This window comes from Myxine glutinosa, chromosome 1 (assembly GCF_964187855.1).
Source record: "Myxine glutinosa chromosome 1, kmMyxGlut1.1, whole genome shotgun sequence".
In the NCBI taxonomy this organism is placed as follows: Eukaryota; Metazoa; Chordata; class Myxini; order Myxiniformes; family Myxinidae; genus Myxine; species Myxine glutinosa.
Window position 1 is genome coordinate 369,000,163 of NC_136261.1, and position 20,840 is coordinate 369,021,002.

At 44.2% G+C, this 20,840-nt stretch overlaps 2 protein-coding genes across 2 annotated transcripts in view; one reads left to right on the forward strand and one right to left on the reverse strand.

Annotated features, from left to right (window-relative positions):
* LOC137414956 (E3 ubiquitin/ISG15 ligase TRIM25-like) overlaps window positions 1-20,840 on the forward strand; it is a 1,058,494-nt gene that overhangs the window by 451,345 nt on the left and 586,309 nt on the right. The gene's annotated exons all lie outside the window — the stretch shown is intronic.
* Window positions 2,196-20,840, reverse strand: part of LOC144889901 (tubulin alpha chain-like) — a 30,301-nt gene continuing 11,656 nt past the window's right edge. The window contains 5 exon segments of the mRNA XM_078771112.1: window positions 2,196-2,436; window positions 2,438-2,628; window positions 2,730-3,127; window positions 3,379-3,503; window positions 15,630-15,785. Of these exon segments, the coding sequence (XP_078627238.1) occupies window positions 2,196-2,436; window positions 2,438-2,628; window positions 2,730-3,127; window positions 3,379-3,503; window positions 15,630-15,785 (1,111 nt within the window).

Below are 20,840 nucleotides of genomic sequence, written 5' to 3' on the forward strand. Positions count from 1 at the left end.
GAGACGTTCATTCTGATCCTCTTCTTCATTCAAACCATAAAATCTCCAGGTAATTATTTTATTTCTTATTCCAATCGATCGGGATTGCGATGTGTTTAACCTATTGATGACGTCACATCTGTCCCCCAAAGTTGTCATCTATCTCGACTTTACCTTAATTTCAAGTGAGGATCTCAGAATGAAAAAAAGCAATTATCCAGGTGAACCCCAAGGTGTGTTCAGTTACCAAGGTTCTTGAAGAGCTCTCGCCAGGAAGCTTAATCATTCCAGCAAGCACTCCATCTAAAACTGTTAAGGAACGGCTGGCTTGGCAAGCGCTAGCTAGGTGCTTGGTAACTTGACACCTTGCTTGTGTAAACTCCACCTGTCCCCATGTGCTTATTTGGAGGTAAAATGGAGACGGGTTCACCTCCTCAATGTCTGGTTGTGTGATCAATCCCTCAATACAGACTCGGTCCAACCCACGGGATCCTTTGGATCTTTGGACCCGGTCTCCTTCTGGTCTATGATTATGATCTCGTTTGACATCTTGTTCCATGATATCGAGTTCATCGTTTCACGAACCTCACATTCTCCGCAATTGATGTTCGTGCTCCGATCTTACCACGTGACGTCACAATGTAATGTATTCCGTTTAAATTAAATAAATCCGTGACGTCGCCAAGTGATCTGTATAACGGGTAAACCGTTCAACATGGATCAACGGTCCAGTAATCCTGGTGCTGGCTTTACGGTTAAGGTGGCTCGCTGAAGATTTTAGGGTCTTGAGTTTGAGCCCCTGTCGTGATGGACATAACACCAACAATATTGTCGTGCGAATCCCTCCGGTTAATACCAGGGACCGCGGAAGACCGAACGGATTTAACGGAGGCGAAGACCAAACACGGATTTTGCAATCAACCACGGGAAGAAGAAGGGAAGAGGAAGAGGCGGCAGCACTTACCTAGAGCGAACCGACGGCAGCTCCGACCATGCAGGGAATTAATGAACTCGAACAAACACAAGATTTAATGTACAAAAAGAAACACGTTTATTCCGGAACCCGAGACAATGAAACGCAACGATGAATAAATAATAATCATAAATTGGGATCCCACACACCTCACTTCAAATACGTCACACAGGAATGGATTACGAAAGGAAATGTCTCATCGTGTACTTGTAAAATGTTCTGTGGGTGCGGCCTTATCTGTCTGTCACGCGGCCCTGTCCGGCTCCGAGTCGATCGCACACGAGGCCCCAGCACCACTCCAAGCTCCAGATGCACCGAGCACTGAACACCGCTCCAAGCACCACGAAGATGGCAAACCAACGACCACCAGGACCTCTCAAGACCAGGAAGGGAAGCGCAGAGACGAGATCAGCGAGGAAGCCCAGAGCGAAGAGAGAGCGAGAGTGTCATGCTGCGCGTTCTTTTATAACCTTCGGCGGTGACGTCAGCCTTGGCACGCCACCAACCTGTCCCTTCCAGCTTCCCGCCGTCCACCTAACCTTCTCCCGCCTTCCCTCCAATGAACCACCTCCTCCTCCGTTGCGTCTTCACGCCTCCCGCCCTGATTGGCTGGAGGTTCGCGCCTTTTGTGCCAACCAATCACCCGCTCCCTGTGGCGTGGTTATAGCTCGTGTCACGCGATGTTGCTAGGCCAGCCGGAGGTGTGGCTGGTGGCGGCCATCCGGCAGTGCCCCGATCTGGCTTCCTGCCCTTTTCCAAAGTCGTTGTGGTAAGGGAGGGGAATTAATTAATGTGTTCACTAAAGGACCTATCTAAGTGTTTATATGGGTATGCATTGCCATGAGGGACAAAGGTTTGGCGACAGGGACGACGAACAAAGGAATCTTTATCCATAATCCCTGCACTATTTAGCATGCCCTGCTCCCTCGTAGCGGTGACATCAATACAGCTTATACCGACAAACCGGACTACACATAGAACTTATTACAGGGTAGATTCCCTATCGTGACAATCGAATACCTACCTATACAGACCTACCTGACTAGATATTCCTCTAACCAAATTCATAACAATATCATTGGATCAGATTCTTTAATATTGGGTAAAAGGAAACGATCAAATTGTTCACAAGTTGCAAAGTCTTTCTTGAGTTAACTTGGACCCATCTTTGAAGCATCATTCTGGACCTGCAGAGATGGTTTACGAGGTAAATTTGGTGGTGGAGGTAAATAAACAACATAAATCAGGTATAAATAACACAGATATGGTGGACCCAGTGTGTTATCCACTTCAGCAATCGGTTACTTTGTAAGGATCTACGTAAGGATCTCCATGACACATAAATGTCAATGAATAACAAAATGGTGAAGGACCAAAAGAGCGAGAACTCATCTCCCTCCTCCCCCTCTCCTTCAACCAGGTGAGCTCCAACCTCCTCATAATCCTTCTCCAGCGCGGCAAGGTCCTCCCGTGCCTCCGCAAACTCCTTCCTCCATTCCTTCTCCCACATACCAGTGCACAAAGGCACGTTTGGCGTACATCAAGTCGAACTTGTGATCGAATCGTGCCCAGGCTTCCGCAATGGCCGTCGTGTTGTTCAACATGGCCACAGCATGCTGGACCTTGGCGAGATCACCTGCGGGTACCACGGTCGGAGGCTTGTAGTTTATGCCAACCTGGGAAGAGGAGAACCAACATCGAATGATCGAGGACAATGCTACGTCCGCCATTACCGAACAACAAGACCCTCATATGGTTTGCCTGCATCTGGACGAACCTTGAAGCCAGTCGGACACCAATCTACAAATTGGATGGAGCGCTTTGTTTTGATGGAGCCAATGGCGGCGTTCACGTCCTTGGGCACGACGTCTCCGCGATACAGCACGCAGCACGCCTTGTACTTGCCGTGATGAGGGTCACACTTCACCATCTGATTGGCGGGCTCGAAGCACGTATGAGTGATCTTAGACACCGACAGCTGCTCGTGGAAGACCTTCTCGGCAGAGATAACAGGTGCGTAAGTGGTCAATGGGAAGTGGATCCGCGGGTGGGGCACCAGGTTTGTCTGGAACTCAGTCAGATCAACATTGAGTGAACCATGGAAGCGTAACGAGGTAGTGATGGACGAGACGACCTGCGCCATGAGGCGGTTCAGGTTTGTGTAGCTCGGATGCTCTATGAGATGGTGCGAGCGTCATGGTGTGACCTCAAGTTTCCCTCATTTCGTTTCGCCTTCCATGTTGAGAAAGCAGGTGATTGACCTCAACCACCTCCCAACAGAATTCAGTGTACCGGGATCTAGACTAGAGGTACACACATCCAATCTCCATTTTTTCTCCAGCCCTGTTTATGGGATTAATTCCAAAATGATTGTACTTATGAAGAGTTTTAGTTCAGCTCATCAGGTGGAATGTGCTCTGATGTACCTGCTGCAGTGAAGGTGCACATACCAGTCTCACAGAGGTACGTGATGCCGAAAGGAACAACCACCTGGAAGGCACGCTGAGGGAGAAGTGGGAACGAATCCGTCAGTTTTGTCAAAAACTTCACTCTGACGCTTTCACATTCGTTTTTCAGATCATTTGTGTTTTGAAGGTAAATCAGCTCTTCTTTCGCTCAGTCGTCATCATTCATCTCCGTCAGGTCAGTGATGAACGGTCTCGTTATCCGGCTTTCTGTTGGAATCTTGTCTGGTGTATCCAGTGAAGTGAACTTTCAAAGTTTTGGAATGTGCAGTGATGCCTTCGGTGATCTCAGGTAACAGTCCAGGTTCTGAGTTAAAATTGCACTCATTTGAAAATGGAATCTTTACCCCCAACCATGAGATTATTTCAACCCACTAGGGGTAAATTTACCCCTAGTTAAGGTCCGCTGGTCTAAGGGTATATTTCAATAGTAATGAGAGTCAGACGGGTCTACGGGTCTAAACTCTAATGGGTTCAATGGGTCCTATAGTGTATAACAATGCTCCATGGAAGATTTGATTGTATTAAAAAGTAGCAAATACCATCCATTGCTTCGCTGACGGGAATACGAAGAGTCAGGCAGAAAAAGAGGGGTGGGGGAGAGAGAGGGGGAGAGAGAGAGGAGGAGAGAGAAGGGGAGAGAGAAGGGGAAGGTGAGGAGGGGTCGGAGAAAGAAGGGGTGGGAGATAGATAGGGAAAGAGAGAGGGGAGGTGAGTAGGGGTGGGAGATAGAGAGAGAGGAAGGGGGGAGGGTGGGGTTAGAGGAGAAGGGTGTAAAGTGAGGGTGAGGAATGTGGGAGTTATGAATGGGGAGTGAGGAGGAGTGAGAGGGGAGGGGGAGAGAGTGAAGAGGGAGGAGAAAGTGAGGGGAGGGGGAATAGAGGAGGCAGTGAGGAAGGGTGATGGAGCAAAGAGGAAAGAGTGAGGAGGGGGGAGAGAGGAGGGAGCGGAGAGTGAAGAACAGACACTCAATACGCACATTGAACTGGGGGTACACATGAAAGCACACAGAATCTTGTTTCTCACAGTCTGAGAGTCCTTTAGGTGCTTTTTTGCAAACTCCAAGCGGGCTTTCATTTGTCTTTCACTGCGGAGAGGCTTCCGTCTGGCCACTCTGCCATAAATCCCAGATCGGTGGAGTATTGCAGTGATGGTTGTCCTGGAAGTTTCTCCCATCTCCACACAGGATCTCTGGAGCTCAGCCAGAGTGATCATCGGGTTCTTGGTCACCTCTCTTACCACGGCCGTTCTCCCCCGATTGCTCAGTTTGGCCGGGCGGCCAGCTCCAGGAAGAGTCCTGGTTCTTCCAAACTTCTTCCATTTAAGAATTATGGAGGCCACTGTGCTCTTGGGAACCTTCAATGCAGAATAATTTTTTTTGTAGGCTTCCCCAGATCTGTGCCTCGACACAATCCTGTCTCTGAGCTCTGCAGGCTGTTCCTTCGACCTCATGGTTTGGTTTTTTCTCTGATATGCATTGTCAGCTGTGAGACCTCATATGGACAGGTGTGTGCCTTTCCAAATCATGTCCAATCAATTGAATTTACCACAGGTTGACTCTAATCAAGGTGTAGAAACATCTCAAAGATGATAAAGAGAAATGGGAGGCACCTGAGCTAAATTTCAAGTGTCATAGCAAAGGGTCTGAATACTTATGTCAATGTGATATTTCAGTTTTTTCTTTTGAATAAATTTGCAAAACTTTCTAAAATCCTGTTTTCCCTTTGTCATTATGGGGTATTGAGTGGAGATTGATGAGGGAAAAAATGAATTTAAACGATTTCAGCATAAGGCTGGAACATAACAAAATGTGAAAAAAGTGAAGGGGTCTGAATACTTTCTGAATGCACTGTATCTAAAGGGTGCTTTCCTATCGTAGTTATGGTCGAAAGGTTTGTAATGGGTCTCAGGAGTTTAAAGAGGGACTGAAGGTCTCAGGTCTAAGGGCAAAGGGCAAAGGGGTTTAGCTTAAGCGGTCTAAAGTGTGTAAAGGTCTTCAGGAGTCAAAGGGTTAAAAGGCCTTATGGGGATGAAAAAGTCGAAAGGCTCAAGGGGTCTAAGTAATGTAAATGATCTAAGCGTGTCTAAAGGGTGTTTAATTACAAGTTGTTAAAAATAAAATATGCTCTTTAAGCACTTTGTGTTGGGAGATTTGTTGGTTTCTCGCCTTGGGATTCCATCATCCATGCTTAAAGTCCCACAGTCCCCAGGCGAAAATTTTCCTGCTGATTCAGCACCACGACACCTCAAGGGAAATTACCTTCAGATGTGAATTACCTTTTATAAACACCGACTCTCCTGCTCTTCAAGTCCACAATCACAGGTGTAATTAGTACGGATTGTGGATTGCATATCTCGGCACCGATTTAGAGAAGTAAAATTGATTAAAGTGATTGATTGTTGATTTATATTTATTAGAAACAAAGAGAGAAGGTATGAGCAGGTAACATGCATTTTGAATCTGATGCTAAATGAACACCTCGTAACCTGCCCGGGTTTGTGCGGATGAAACTTCAAAAATAATTCTTCTTCTCTTTCGGAACTCTTCATCACGTGGCGTCATCTCCGTGCAAGTCTTGACTCTGTTCTGGAGGTAAGAATCCCAATGTGTACCTATAAGAGACATTTTAGGATTTTTTTCTGCCCTATTAATATGTTGCATATAATTTTTTCCTCCGATAGGAGCGTTAATCAGTAATTCTGTGACAAATTAAGGTTATGTTTTTACCCTTGTCTCTATCTGTTTGTCTTTCTGTCTGTCTGTTTATTTGTTTGTGAGCAAGATATCTCAAAAAGCTTTGGACAGATTCCGACGAAATTTGGTGGAGACGTTGCGCATGTGAGAAAGACGTATTGATTAGATTTTGGTGAAGATCCGGATCCGCATCTGGATACTCGAATTTTCAAAAGTGATCCTTTACCATTGAGAGATAGGACCAAAAACGACATATATATATATATATATATATATATATATATATAGCACGATATCTCAAAAAGTTGTGGACGGATTATAACAAAATAAGGTTAATGAGTTGGGTAAGTAACAAGAACAAACCGATTCGATTTTGGTTCAGGTCCGAATCCAGATCTGACCTATCAGTGGGATTCGCTCCACCGAGTGCCATGTTGTTTCCTTTGTATTGTCCTTAGAGCAATTCGAACCTTATAAATGATAAACTCTCGTAGTTGCAGTGATTTCACTTTCCCTCACGCAAACCTGATTTAACCCTTTTTGTTCCATATTTGTAATGTGTCGGATTATTGGTCGTGATGAACAGAATGATGCTTAATTTTCCTTTTAAAATTTTAATTCATGGTTTTATTATCAAATCATCGCAGCTGAATTGTGAATGATTTACAATACAACATAAAAATCAAGATCATGAAACAAATAAGTAAATAAATTGCAATCACAATAACATCGATAAATAATTAAAATGAATTTAAAAGTACAACACTACAAGCATATATGTAGGCATTAATAACGTGAAAAATAAGGATCGTGGCTGGTACACACATTGTTACAATATACACACATTGTTATAAAATACACACATGTTATAAAATGCACACATTGTTATTAAAATGCGCACAAGTTATAAAATACACACCGGTAATAAAATACGCACATTGTTATAAAATACACATTGCTATAAAATACGCACATTGTTATAAAATACCCACATTGTTATAAAATCCGCACATTGTTATAAAATGCGCACATTGTTATAAAATCCGCACATTGTTATAAAATCCGCACATTGTTATAAAATCCGCACATTGTTATAAAATCCGCACATTGTTATAAAATCCGCACATTGTTATAAAATCCGCATATTGTTATGAAATACGCACATTGTTATAAAATACACACATTGTCATAAAATACACACATTGTCATAAAATACACACATTGTTATAAAATACACACATTGTTATAAAATACACATTGTTATAAAATAAACATTGTTATAAAATACGCACATTGTTATAAAATACGCACATTGTTATAAAATACGCACATTGTTATAAAATACGCACATTGTTATAAAATACACATTGCTATAAAATACGCACATTGTTATAAAATACCCACATTGTTATAAAATCCGCACATTTTTATAAAATCCGCACATTGTTATGAAATCCGCACATTGTTATAAAATCCGCACATTGTTATAAAATCCGCACATTGTTATAAAATCCGCACATTGTTATGAAATACGCACATTGTTATAAAATACATACACAGTCATAAAATACACACATTGTTATAAAATACACACATTGTTATAAAATACACATTGTTATAAAATACGCACATTGTTATAAAATACGCACATTGTTATAAAATACGCACATTGTTATAAAATACGCACATTGTTATAAAATACACACATTGTTATGTAAATACACACATTGTTATGTGTATATATATATATATATATATATATATATATATATATATATATATATATATATATATATACAGTCACGTGAAAAAGTAAGTACACCCCATGTAAACTTTTGACTTTTTCAACATATTTCAACATACAGCTATTTGATTTTCATTTCGACAATATTGACCAATAAAGGTGATATAATATAACAAATATCATGAAACATTTACATTTTGTAGTCCATTGTATAATTTAAATAAACATAAATGCAAATTTCGCATGTGGAGAAAGTAAGTACACCCCATTAAATGTTTTTAAAAATCTTTTTAACATGTGTGGACATATCAATATTTGATCTTCATTTAAACAGTATCTATAGATAAAGGTGATCTAATTGAACAAAAAAATTGGAAAAATTGACTTTGCAAAAATTATTCAACAAAAAATTAACAGAGATGCCATTTCCTTCTGTGGAAAAAGTAAGTACACCCTTGGCTCTCATAGGTGGTTTTGCCCCCTTTGGCAGGAACAACCTCAAGTGGGCGTTTCTTATAACTGTCTACCTGTCTCTGACATTGACTGGGAGAAATTTTTGCCCACTGCTCCATGCAGAATTCTTTCAGTTGTGCGATGTTTGAGGGGTTTCTTGTATGCACAGCTCATTTCAAATCCCCCCACAACATCTCAATGGGATTTAGATCCGGGCTTTGACTTGGCCATTCCAGAACCCTCCATTCCTTTCTTTTCAGCCATTCCTTGGTGGATTTACTGGTATGTTTAGGGTCATTGTCATGTTGCAAATTCCACCTTCGGTTGAGCTTCAACACTCTGACAGATGGCCTCACATTATCCTCAAGCACCGTCTGGTACAATGAAGAATTCATAGTGGATTCTATGATGGTGAGCTGCCTAGGCCCTGATGCAGCAAAGCTGCCCCAAACCATAATATTTCCAACACCATGCTTTACAGTTGGTATCAGGTTCTTGTGGTCAAATGCTGTCTTTGGTTTTCGCCAAACATGTCTCTGGTACTGTGGCCAAATCGCTCTACCTTTGACTCATCTGTCCAGAGCACATTGTTCCAGAAGTGCTGGTCTTTGCCTAGGTGTTCATTGGCAAACTTTAGTCTTGCTCTGATGTTCTTTCTGGACAGCAAATGTTTCCTCCTGACACACTTCCCATGTAGATCAAATTTGTGCAGCCTCTTTCCAATGGCAGACTCCTGCACTTTGACATCAATGGTGGCAAGAGCTACCTGTAGGTCCCGGGATGACATTCTGGGGTCCTGAGAGACTTCTTTCAGCATCTTGCGGTCCGCTCTCGGGCTGAACTTGCTGGGGCGGCCTGGCCTCAACAAGTTGGCAGTTGATTGGAATCTTCTCCACTTGTAGATGATCTTCCAAACAGTCGAATGATTGATTTCAAATTGTTTGGAGATCTTTTTAAAATCCCTTTCCCAGACTCGTAGGCATCTATAACCTCTTTCTGAAGGCATCAGAGAGCTCTTTTGATCATGGTGATGCCCCACATTTCAACAACAAAGAGCAAACCAAACCAAATATCTGAGGTTTAAATAAGACAGGTTCCTCCAAGATCCTCTCCAACGATGTTCTAATCATTTGCACCTGAGCTGGTGCACCTGATTCTAATTTTAGGTATTTGAAGTAGTGATAAATGTAGGGGTGTACTTATTTTTTCCACATGCGAAATTTGCATTTATATTTATTTAAATTATACAATGGACTACAAAATGTAATTGTTTCATGATATTTGTTGTATTATATCACCTTTATCTATCAATATTGTTCAACTTCGTTCAAGCGACGACTCTATGACCTTAGAGCCGCCGCGCACCAGCACCAAGTCGTTTGGCGAGAAATCCTTTTCCTTTGCTGCACCTCTGCTCTGGTATGACTTGCCTTCCTCTGTTCGACATGTTGACTCTCTTCCTGCCTTTAAAACCTCCCTCAAAACCTATCTGTTTCACAAGTCTTTCAAAGTCTAAGTCCTGTTTTCCCTTTGGTTTGAGGTGGGACAGAGATCGAGAGAATGTCTGTGTACATGTGCGGGGGAGGGAGGGGAGGAGGAGGGGGAGTACACATCTGTGGGTTTTGAATGGGGAGGGAGAGGAATAGGGCAAGAGTGAAGGTGTGTCTGTGTGTGTGTATGTTTGTGTATGTGTGTGCGGTGTGTGTGCGTTCGCATGATAATGTAAAGTGCCATGAGGGTCGTTTACTCTGCTTGATGGGGCTATATAAGACTCCTTTATTATTATTATTATTACTAGCCGAAACCCGTGGAACGGAAGGGAGGATGTGATGTATGGATAGAGTGTACCATTATGGATGGCATAGGGGATTTGCTTGTCCGAGTAAGAGTTAGGAAGAAATATGAGAATGAAGAGTGCGTATATGAACAACGATCACCGACACTGGCACAAATGCATGCTCTGGATTGTCCACTCAGTGGACGGCTTGCTTTCGCCTTCGCCTGTACAATCAGCGGACGGCTTGCTTCGCCTTCGCCCAGCAGACGCCAATACGATGGCGTCGTAAGATGGCGTGGTATCGGCAGTTATTCGGATGCTTTTGGGCCCCAACGTCGGCTAATTCAGATTTTTCGAGTATGGCTGTACGTGATAAACAAAGAGCGCGGTTCGTAGATCGTAAATCCATTAGTGCCGTGGGCATCGGGTCACTGGATGCGGCGTAAAAGGGATAACAAAGTCCAGTCCTTACGCTATTATTATATAGATTATAAAATGAAGATCAAATAGCTGTATGTTGAAATCTGTTGAAAAAGTCAAAACTTTACATTACATGGGGTGTACACTGTACATGTACATGGGGTGTACTTACTTTTTCACGTGACTGTGTATATATATATATATATATATATATATATATATATATATATATATATATATATATATATATATATATATATATATGTATATATGTATGTATGTATGTATGTATGTATATATGTATATACAACAACAACAACAACATGCATTTTAAGGCCATTTTCCCTGCTAGAGCGGGGGTTAGCCTTGCGGTCCCCATGACAATCTTCTCCATTTTGCCCTATTTTCTGCATCTCTCCTTGTTAACCCCCTTGCCCGCATTTCTTCTTCCACCATCTTTAGCCAAGTCTTTCTCGGTCTTCCCCGTCCTCTACTTCCTTCTACATCAATTTCCATCACTCTTCTCAACCAGTCACTTTCATCCTTCCTCAACACATGACCAAACCATCTCAGCCTAGTCCTCTTCACAGCATCAATCACAGGCAATATTCCCATCATCTTTCGCAATTCATGGAGAGACATATATATATATATATATATATATATATATATATATATATATATATATATATATATATATATATATATATATATATATATATAAATAAATATATATATATATATATATATATATATATATATATATATATATATATATATATATGCATATATACACAGTCGTGGCCAAAAATATTGGAACCCTTGCACTTTTTAAAAATACCTTACAATTTTCTCGAAAAATAAGTTGAAATTGAGAAGTATTTGGTCTCCACAATTCTTTATTTCACTGTTAATATTACAGAACCTTTGTTTTTGTTTTTCAGGACTTAATATATCCTTTTAAATCAGAAAATAAAAAGAAATGACATTGACAAAGTTATTGACACCCTTCACTTAATATTTTCGAACACAGCCTTTGGTCAACCGGTGTGCATCCTGGTTTAGAATAGGGAGACCGTATCCCTGCGTGTCGGAAGAGGTGACTAAAAGAGTTGGCGTCGGGATGGGCATCCGGCCATAAAAACATTGCCTCAACAAGGGAACCATGACAATTACGACTACATATGGGCAGGGTACAGCCCGAAGTACCCCGTGGGGGACCCCACTCCCTCTTGTCAAAACTCAAGGTAGGGAACCCGATCGAAGCAAGGGTGGAAATCACTCCATTTATGACGAACGTCTTATGCCCGAAGTGGACATCGGCTTCTGAGGTTTGGGACATGGAATGTAGGGACAATGACAGGGAGATCAGGAGTAGTGGTGGAAGTATTGGTCAAAAGAAGAGTGGACATATGGTGTGTGCAGGAGACGAGATGGAAGGTAAGTGGTGTGAGAATGGTGAAGGGTAGGCAGGGACAGAAATACTAGTTTGTGTGGCAAGGTTGCCCACAAGGCATGCATGGTGTTTGTGTCCTGTTTTCTGAGGAGTTTGTCGATAGTGTGGTGAGTGTGACGAGCGTGAGTGAAAGGTTGATGATGGAGAAAATGATGATTGGAAAGCTCTTGGTGAATGTCATCTCGGGATATGCTCCGCAGGTTGGTCAGAGCGATGAAGAGAAGGACAAGTTCTGGTGTGCAATAGAGAAGCTGATGGGAAACGTGAAAGATGAGGAAGTTATTGTGGTAGGAGGAGACCTAAATGGACATGTGGGAAGGAGTATGGACGGTTTTGAGGGAGTTCATGGGGGTTACGGATATGGTGTGAGAAATGGAGAAGGTGAAAGGATTTTGGAGTTCGCTGATGGAGCTGATTTGTTGATTTGTAATACTCAGTTCCAGAAAGAGGATAATAAGCTTGTTACATACACGTCAGGTGGGTCGACGACAACCGTTGACGACCTGATGGTGCATAGGCGAGACAGGGGGCACCTCCGGGACACAAAGTTGATCCCGGGGGAGGAGGCTGTTTCACAGCACCACTTGGGTGTCTGCCACATTAGGGTGAATGGTGCGAGGAGAGCTCGGCGGGTGAAGTACCAACCGAAAATGAAGGTGTGGAGGTTGAGAGAGGTGACAGTGAGTGAGGCATTAAAATAGAGGCTGAGTAGGGTAGAGGATGATGTGGTTGAGCTTGAAAGTGGTTGGATGTCAATAAAAGATAGTCTGTTGGGAGCCGTTGGTGAGGTATGTGGATGGACAAAAGGACCACCGAGGCACTCAGAAACATGGTGGTGGGATGATGGAGTTGGAAAGAGGATTGACGAGAAGAGGAAGAAGTTCAAGGAGTGTCAGAAGGCGAAGGGTACAGGAGCAGAAACAGCAGAGCATGAAAGTTATAAGGCAGCCAAGAACGCTGCAAAGAAAGAGGTAGCAGATGCGCAGGAGGCATGTAGGAAAAGGTTCGGAGAACACTTGGATTCGGAAGAGGGTCAGAGAGCGGTATTCCGGATTGCAATGCAGAAAGCAAAAGAGAGGTGTGATGTGATGGGGGTGAGTTGCTTGAATGATGAAGTGGGACAAATCGTTGTGGACCCAGATGGAATTAAAGGAAGATGGAAGTGATATATGGAAATGCTGTTGAATGCAGAGAATGAATGGGATGGCAACATCGAGAGTAACCCAGTTTTAGGACCGGCAGAGGAGATAACTGAGAAGGAAGTTGAGGAAGCGATAAAAGCAATGAAGAGTAGAAAAGCTGGAGGGCCGACGGGAGTTGTGGGAGATATGTTGAAGGCAGCCGGAAGTTGGGGTGTGAAGAGAATGACAGTGATCTTTAATCTGGTCGTGAAAGAAGGCCACATTCCAGTGGATTGGGAACTGAGTACCCTTGTCCCTCTATACAAGGGGAAAGGTGTCCCTCTGGACTGTGGCTCATATCGAGTGATAAAGTTATTGGAGCATGGAATTAAGGTATTGTAAAGGGTGTTGTCGAGGAGGATAAGGAAGAAAGTGAAGATCGACGAAATGCAGTTTGTATTTGTGCCAAGGAGAGGAATGACAGACGTGCTTTTTATTGTAAGGCTGTTGCAGGAGAAGTACATGGAGAAGAGGAAGAAGTTGTTTCTTGGGTTTGTTGATCTGGAGAAATCATTCAATCGGGTTCCACGCGAAGTAGTGACATGGGCATTGAGGAAGTTAGGAGTGGAGGAATGGTTGATCAGAGTGGTGATGGCAATGTATGAAAGAGCATGCACAGCTGTAAGTACGAAGGACGGGAACAGTGTTGAGTTTGAGGTGAAGGTGGGAGTGCATCAGGGGTCGGTCCTATGTCCACTACTATTTGTAGCTGTGATGGAGGTGCTGGCTCGGAATGTAAAGGACGGTTTACCGTGGGAGTTGTTGTATGCAGATGATCTGGTGTTGATTGCAGAAAGTATGGATGGACTGAAGGAGAAGATGAACAAGTGAAAGGAATGTATGGAGACAAAAGGTCTGAAGGTGAATATCGGAAAGACGAAGGTGATGGCATGTGGTAAAGCATGTGGTGAGGTGGAAAGAACTGGGAAGTGGCTGTGTGCTGTGTGCAGGAAGGGTGTCAGAGTGAACTCTATTCAATGTACAATGTGCGCTGAGTGGGTTAATCAAAAATGTAGTGGTTTGAGAGGGTCATTAACCAGTGTGGCAGCTACATTCAAGTGTAAGGTGTGCACAGAGGGAGCTGCAGATGGAGGAAATGTTGAGTCGGATGTTGGAGACGGTGTGAAGCTGGAATGTGTGAAAACATTTTGCGACCTCGGAGACATGTTGAATGGAGAAGGTGGATCAGACTCGGCAACGGTTGCTGAGTGAGATGTGCATGGAAGAAGTTTCGGGAACTGAGTGGCGGGCTGACGAGGAGGGGAGTGTCATTGAAGCTGAAGGGAAAGGTGTATGCTGCATGTGTGAGAATTGTTATGATTTATGGGAGCGAGACATGGGTAATGAACGTGGAGCAGCAACGAAGGCTGGAAAGGGTGGAAATGTGGATGGTTCTGTGGATGTGTGGAGTATCGTTGAGAGAGAGGAAGACAAATGATGAATTGCGAAAGATGATGGGAATAGAGCCTGTGATTGAGGCTGTGAAGAGAAACAGGTTGAGATGGTTTAGTCATGTGTTGAGGAAGGATGAAAGTGACTGGTTGAGAAGAGTGATGGAAATGTAGAAGGAAGTAGAGGATGGGGAAGACCGAAAAATACTTTGCTAAAGGTGGTGGAAGAAGAAATGCAGGCAAGAGGGTTAACAAGGGGAGATGCAGAAAATAGGGCAAAATGGAGAAGATTGTCATGGGGACCGCAAGGCTAACCCCCGCTCCAGCAGGGAAAATGGCCTTAAAATGCCTGCTGTTGTTTTGTAGCACAGCCTTTCGTCAAAATAACTGCAGTCAAGAGCTTCCTGTAGCCATGAATGAGCTTCCTCCACCTCTCTACTGGCAGTTTGGCCCAATCGTCTTGTACAAAGTGCTCCAGTTCTCCCAGATTTGAAGGGTGCCTTTTCCCAACTGCTGTTTTCAGATCCCCCCACAGGTGTTCAATGGGATTTAGATCTGGACTCATTGCTTCCCACTTCAGATCAGTCCAGCATTTTGTCTTGAACCATTCCTGGGTGCTTTTTGAAGCAAGTTTGGGGTCATTGTCCTGCTGCAAGACCCATGACCTCGACGGAGACTCAGCCCTCTGACACTGTGTTGAACATTGTGCTCCAAAATGCCTTGGTAATCTGCTGATTTCATGATGCCATGCACACATTCAAGGCACCCAGTGCCAGATGCAGCACAGAAACCCCAAAACATCACTGAACCTCTTCCATGTTTAACTGTAGGGAAGGTGTTCTTTTCTTTGAAGGCTTCATTTTGTTTTCTGTAAACATATAGATGATGTGCTTTTCCAAAAAGTTCTAATTTGGTCTCATCTGTCCACAGGATATTCCCCCAGAAGGATGTTGGCTTGTTCAGGTGTGTTTTGGCAAAACTCCAGTCAGGCTTTCTTACATCTCTCTCTCAGCAGTGTGGTCCTCCTGGGTCTCCTACCATAGAACCCCCTTTCATTGAGTTGACGATGGATGATGCGAGTTGAAAGTGTCGTACCTTGTGTCTGAATCTGTTTGTGCTTGAATCTGTTTGGCAGTTGATTGAGGTGGTTTCTCCTCCATTTGAACAATCCTTCGCTGCAATCTTCGATCAAGTTCTCTCTTGCGACCACGTCCAGGAAGGTTGGCTGCATTGCCATGGGCCTTAAACTTCCTGATAACATTTCGTACGGTGGGCACATTAACATCAAGGTCTCTGGAGATGAACTAGTAGCTTTGAGATTGTCCATGCTTGGCTGCAATCTTGTGTCTGACCTCCTCAGACAATTCTCTGTTTTTGTTTATTTTCTCCATGCTCATTGCGGGACACACAGTGACACAAATCGGTTCCTTTTCTCCATCAAAATGGTTGAATGCGTGATTTTTATATTTCAGGAACCTGCAACTCACCACAGGTGAGTTTAATTCCAAAGTAAAGGAGAATTACCTTCTTCAAATCTACTTATTTCTAACAACTTCTAAAAGGTGCCAACAATATTGTCCGGGCCATTTTCGGATTTCTGTGTGGAATAAGCTAAGATTTAGTAATTTTTTCAGCTTTTTTGGTTTGTTCGACTGCAAACCAAAGAAATACATTTGTGGATACCAAAATATTTTTTAATTTCAACAATTTTCTGGAAAGAATGGTGCATTATTTGAAAAAAGTGCAAGGGTACCGATAATTTTGGCGATGACTGCATATATATATATATATGTACATATATTGTTGCGGATATGAGGATTGTATTTTTTTTATTGTGTTGAATTGTGGTAAATTGCTGTGTAACATTGTTTGATTCTGGCCCCTCCTGCCTCCAGTGTTGTGTAAAGGTCAAAGGGCGTTCCGGTAGTTAATTCCATAAAGCATACATTGAAGGACACTATAATACCCTTGTTCAGTAGTTTATTTCCTTATTCTGTGTATTAGATTAAGGCTTTGTCGTCCATTAAAATGACACTCCATTGCACCAAGTGAAAAAGATAGATTCCCTTCATTCCCATTCCCAAAACCTCCATTTCCCCTTTCGTAATGGCCAAGCCTCAATTTGGCAATTACATCCCCTCCAAAGCCGCCATTGGCCACGAGGCAGGGTCGGGGAAGAAAGGCGTGCCCGCCCGTCGTCATCAAGGGCGGAGCCAGAGGGTCGCGCGACCAACCAGGGCCGAGGTGAGCACACCGATGGGCGTGTCCTGAAGGCCGGCGGCTTAATCGCCGGAGGCGTTATAAAAGCGCACGCGCAAGAGTGACCGGGGCTGAGCTGCGTGGTGAGGTCCATGAAAAGAGCTGAGTCGTCAGAGGAAAGCGGGGTTGGAAGGTCCAAGAGAGAGCTGCGTAGAGAGGTCCATGACAAAGAGAGGTCCATGACAAAGAGAGGTCCGTAACAAGAGTGGCGGTTGCATCCACAGCAGCTTGAGCCACCGAAACTGCATCTACAGCAGCTCGAACCACCGAAACTGCAGCCACAGCAGCGTGGGGCCTGGACGGCAGTTTGGAGCAGGGCCGCGAAGGAACGGCGGCTGCCCAACGAGCCGATCATGCTGCAGGACCAGTTGGACCTCCCTATCCCGCCAGCCATCCACCTGCCATCCCTATCATCATTCCCCGTGTAAGTGTGTTCGTAGTCTGTCTTTTGTCTTGTCCCTGGGAATAAGTTAAGCCTGTTAGATAAGCTAGTAATTTTCACTGTGTCACCTGCTTTTTCATGTTCCCTGTACATAACCGTGACTGCTCCGTTTGCTTGTGTGTGTAAATAATAAATCCCGTTACTCTTCTGTACGTCTTCTTCTTCCTCTTTACATTCGGTCGTTTTAGAGTTTTCCACATTGAATATCTGTGGCGCGATACGGCCAACGTTTGGGTGAATCGGGGAAACTGTTAGGTCGCGGTGCCTCCGCTCGGCAAACATACCATCCTTAACCGCGGACCGTAACAATTGGTGTCAGGAGTGGGATTCGGACCTGGGACTAAATTCATTTAGCCCAAATTTTGGAACACCAATTGTACTATTGGCGTAACAATTGGTGTCTGGGAGTGAGATTCGGGGCCCGAACCAAATTTTTAAAACATGTAGAAAAAATTTGGTCAAAATTTGGAGCGGCCGAAATTTGTTTTGTTTTCGAACAAAACCCGAATTTTGAAATCGCACCATGGCTGGTCAAGGCGATCGGATGCCAGTGGGTGAACTAGGAGAGGGGTTAGGAGTAACCCAGGATCAAATGGAGGGGGCAATGAGGAGATGGTTGAGGAGGTTTCAGGTGCGCAAAATGGCGCCTCGCACATGGCTACGGCGCCCGCGACCGTAGCAGCGCCGCCGGTGGATTCGAACCATTTGTCCCTGTGCAAGACTGGGTGAGCATTAAACTATTGCTAATCCAGATGAATGCAAAAATGGACACCATGATAGACGAAACAAGGTGTGATCGGGGAAAATTGGAGGGAATAAATGACCGGGCCAAAGAAGTAAATGAGGGACGGGAGAGGGACAGAGACCGCATGGTGGGCGAGAGGGTCCCAGGGGTGCACGAGGAGGTAACGCGGGTCGAGAAGCACCGGTTGAACGAAGCTGAGAAAAGCACGGGTAACTGGACCGGGGTAGAAATCGCGACACGGGGTTTGGAAAAGCCGGCGACCGATGAGGTAGAGGGAATTTTATTAAAGCCAACGGTCGTCGAGGTGAGTAAAGGAAAAGTGGTAGTGGGCATTGAAATTGAAGAGACCGGGGACTTAGAAAACCACTCGCGGCGGGAGGAAAAGATGGAATATGTACAAAGTCCCTGCTCAAATCATGATGATGTGCTCACTCACCAAATAAAGAGTTTGCAGGTGCGCGTGGAGAAAAGGATCCCCCAGGTGAGTAGTGCTGTATATTGTGTGGGTAGATTTTGTAGAAGGATGTTTGGCGACAAAATAATTGTCGCGCGATTGGGGTCAATATGGCACCCGGGCATTGGTGAAGGGTCCGGTGTGAGTGGAAATAGCACGCGAGTGAAAAAAAAGTGTGCGTCAAGGGGTGAGCATGTTACGAAGCGCAAGTGTGATACCGAGTGCGAGGGTGAGTGTGACACGGAGAGTAAGGTGGTGGTGGAACGTGTGCGAGGAAGCATACCTGAGTTGGTGGTAGCGCGGGTGTGGGAGAGCCCATCTGAGCGCGGTTGTGGGTGGATGCAAGGGTGCACGCCCATGGTGAGTGGTACGGAGTACGTACCGAGTGGGGAGAGTGCGCAAGACGGTGCGTGAGGTGTGTTAAAGGAGTGTGCGAACGGTGAGTGTGCGCGAGAGGTGTGGTGTGTAACGGGGAGTACGTTTGTGGAATGTACGGACGGCGTAGGAGCACCGAGCTCGGTGAGGGTGAAAGGGGTAGCGTATGCGTGTGAGCATGCCGGTGAAGCATCGACGGTAACCGGGTTAGCGGTTAGAGCGACGGATAGCCGATGCGAGCACTCGGTGCGAGGAGCCCTTTGTTGGATGCGAGGCCCGGCGCGGATCGATACTGCGTCGCTTCTCTTCGAAGCGTCGTTGCCGATTCGGGCTTGGCCCCGCCCCGCACGGTCGAGTCCGGGCCTTGTTGGGCGAGGCGACCGGTCCGGTTCAAGGGCGAGTGGGAGGAAGCGGAACGGTGCCCCCTCGTGGGGACGGGGTTCCGAACAGCGAGCCTCGGTCATCGGGCCCGGGACCGCAAGGTACCGTGCCGAGATGGTGCGTGGAATCTCGGCCCGACCAAACCACCTCCCTTGAACCGAAAGCCGGACGGATTCAACCTGCAGGCGACCAAACCACCCGAATTCATTGCTCGGCTTTACGAAGCCGAGTTTAATGATGTCATGACGCACCGAGGCTAGGATATAGCGGACTGTGATGATGATGATACTGATAGTGTTTTGATCCGAAATTTAGAAAAGTGAATAGAATTGGCAGTAATTGGAAATTTTTGATTGGTTGGAATTTGGTAAGCAAAATTGGTAGTGGAAGATACCCGATGTGGTGGGACGGCAACTCTGTCATCCCTCACAGCAGGGGCAAAGGAGCACTAGATTTATGGGGTTGATGGCAGTGAAAACTAGCCCGGGAGGGTTAGGATATATCGTGTGTAGGGATCTAGAGAAGATGACTTTAGGTAACGTTAAGGTTAGGTAGTGACTGATACCTGTAATGGGGACGCAGGTAGATTAGTGTGGATGATAATGACGAGGGAGCGCAATAATGTAAGGGGCGACGGGGAAGCGCAAGTTTCAGAGGGGAGTAGTTAGATGAGATGATGCCATGTGTTTGAGGATTAGAAGTGTATTGTGAAAAGTGTGTGAGGAACAGGTGTGATTGCACAGGTGTGCAACTGAACAGGTGTGTGGAGCAGTGTATGAGTGAGTGAAGGTGATGGGTGTTGTGTTGACCAAATGGTCCAGGAAGGAAGGAGGGTGCAGGTGGCACCAGGTATGATTGCACAGGTGTGCAACAACAGGTGTATGGAGAATGGTAGTGTGAAATACATGGAGTGTGGAATACATGGAGTGTGGAATATATGGAGTATTGGAATGGGTGGTCGTGGAGTGAGTATGGTGGAAACTATGGAGTGGGCTAACTATATTATAATTTTTATTTTATAATCATGTTGAATATATAAACTCACAGTTCATGATTTTGGGATCACAGGTTCAAGAGTGGTTAACGAAAGTGCAGTTAATGAAAGTGCAGTTATCAAGATACTCACATTAGTACAAGTCTTGCTAACTATATTATAATTTTTATTTTATAATCATGTTGAATATATAAACTCACAGTTCATGATTTTGGGATCACAGGATCAAGAGTGGTAAACGAAAGTGCGGTTAATGAAAGTGCAGTTATCAAGATACTCACATTAGTACAAGTCTTGCTAACTATATTATAATTTTTATTTTATAATCATGTTGAATATATAAACACGCAGGTCATGATTTTGGGATCACAGGTTCAAGAGTGGTTAACGAAAGTGCAGTTATCAAGATACTCACATTAGTCCAAATCTTGCTAACTATATTATAATTTTTATTTTATCATCATGTTGAATATACGAGTATAAACACACAGTTCAATGATTTTGGGATCACAGGTTCAAGAGTGGTTCACGAAAGTGTGGTTAATGAAAGTGCAGTTATCAAGATACTCACATTAGGACAAATCTTGCAAACTATATTATAATTTTTATTTTATAATCATGTTGAATATACGAGTATAAACACACAGGTCATGATT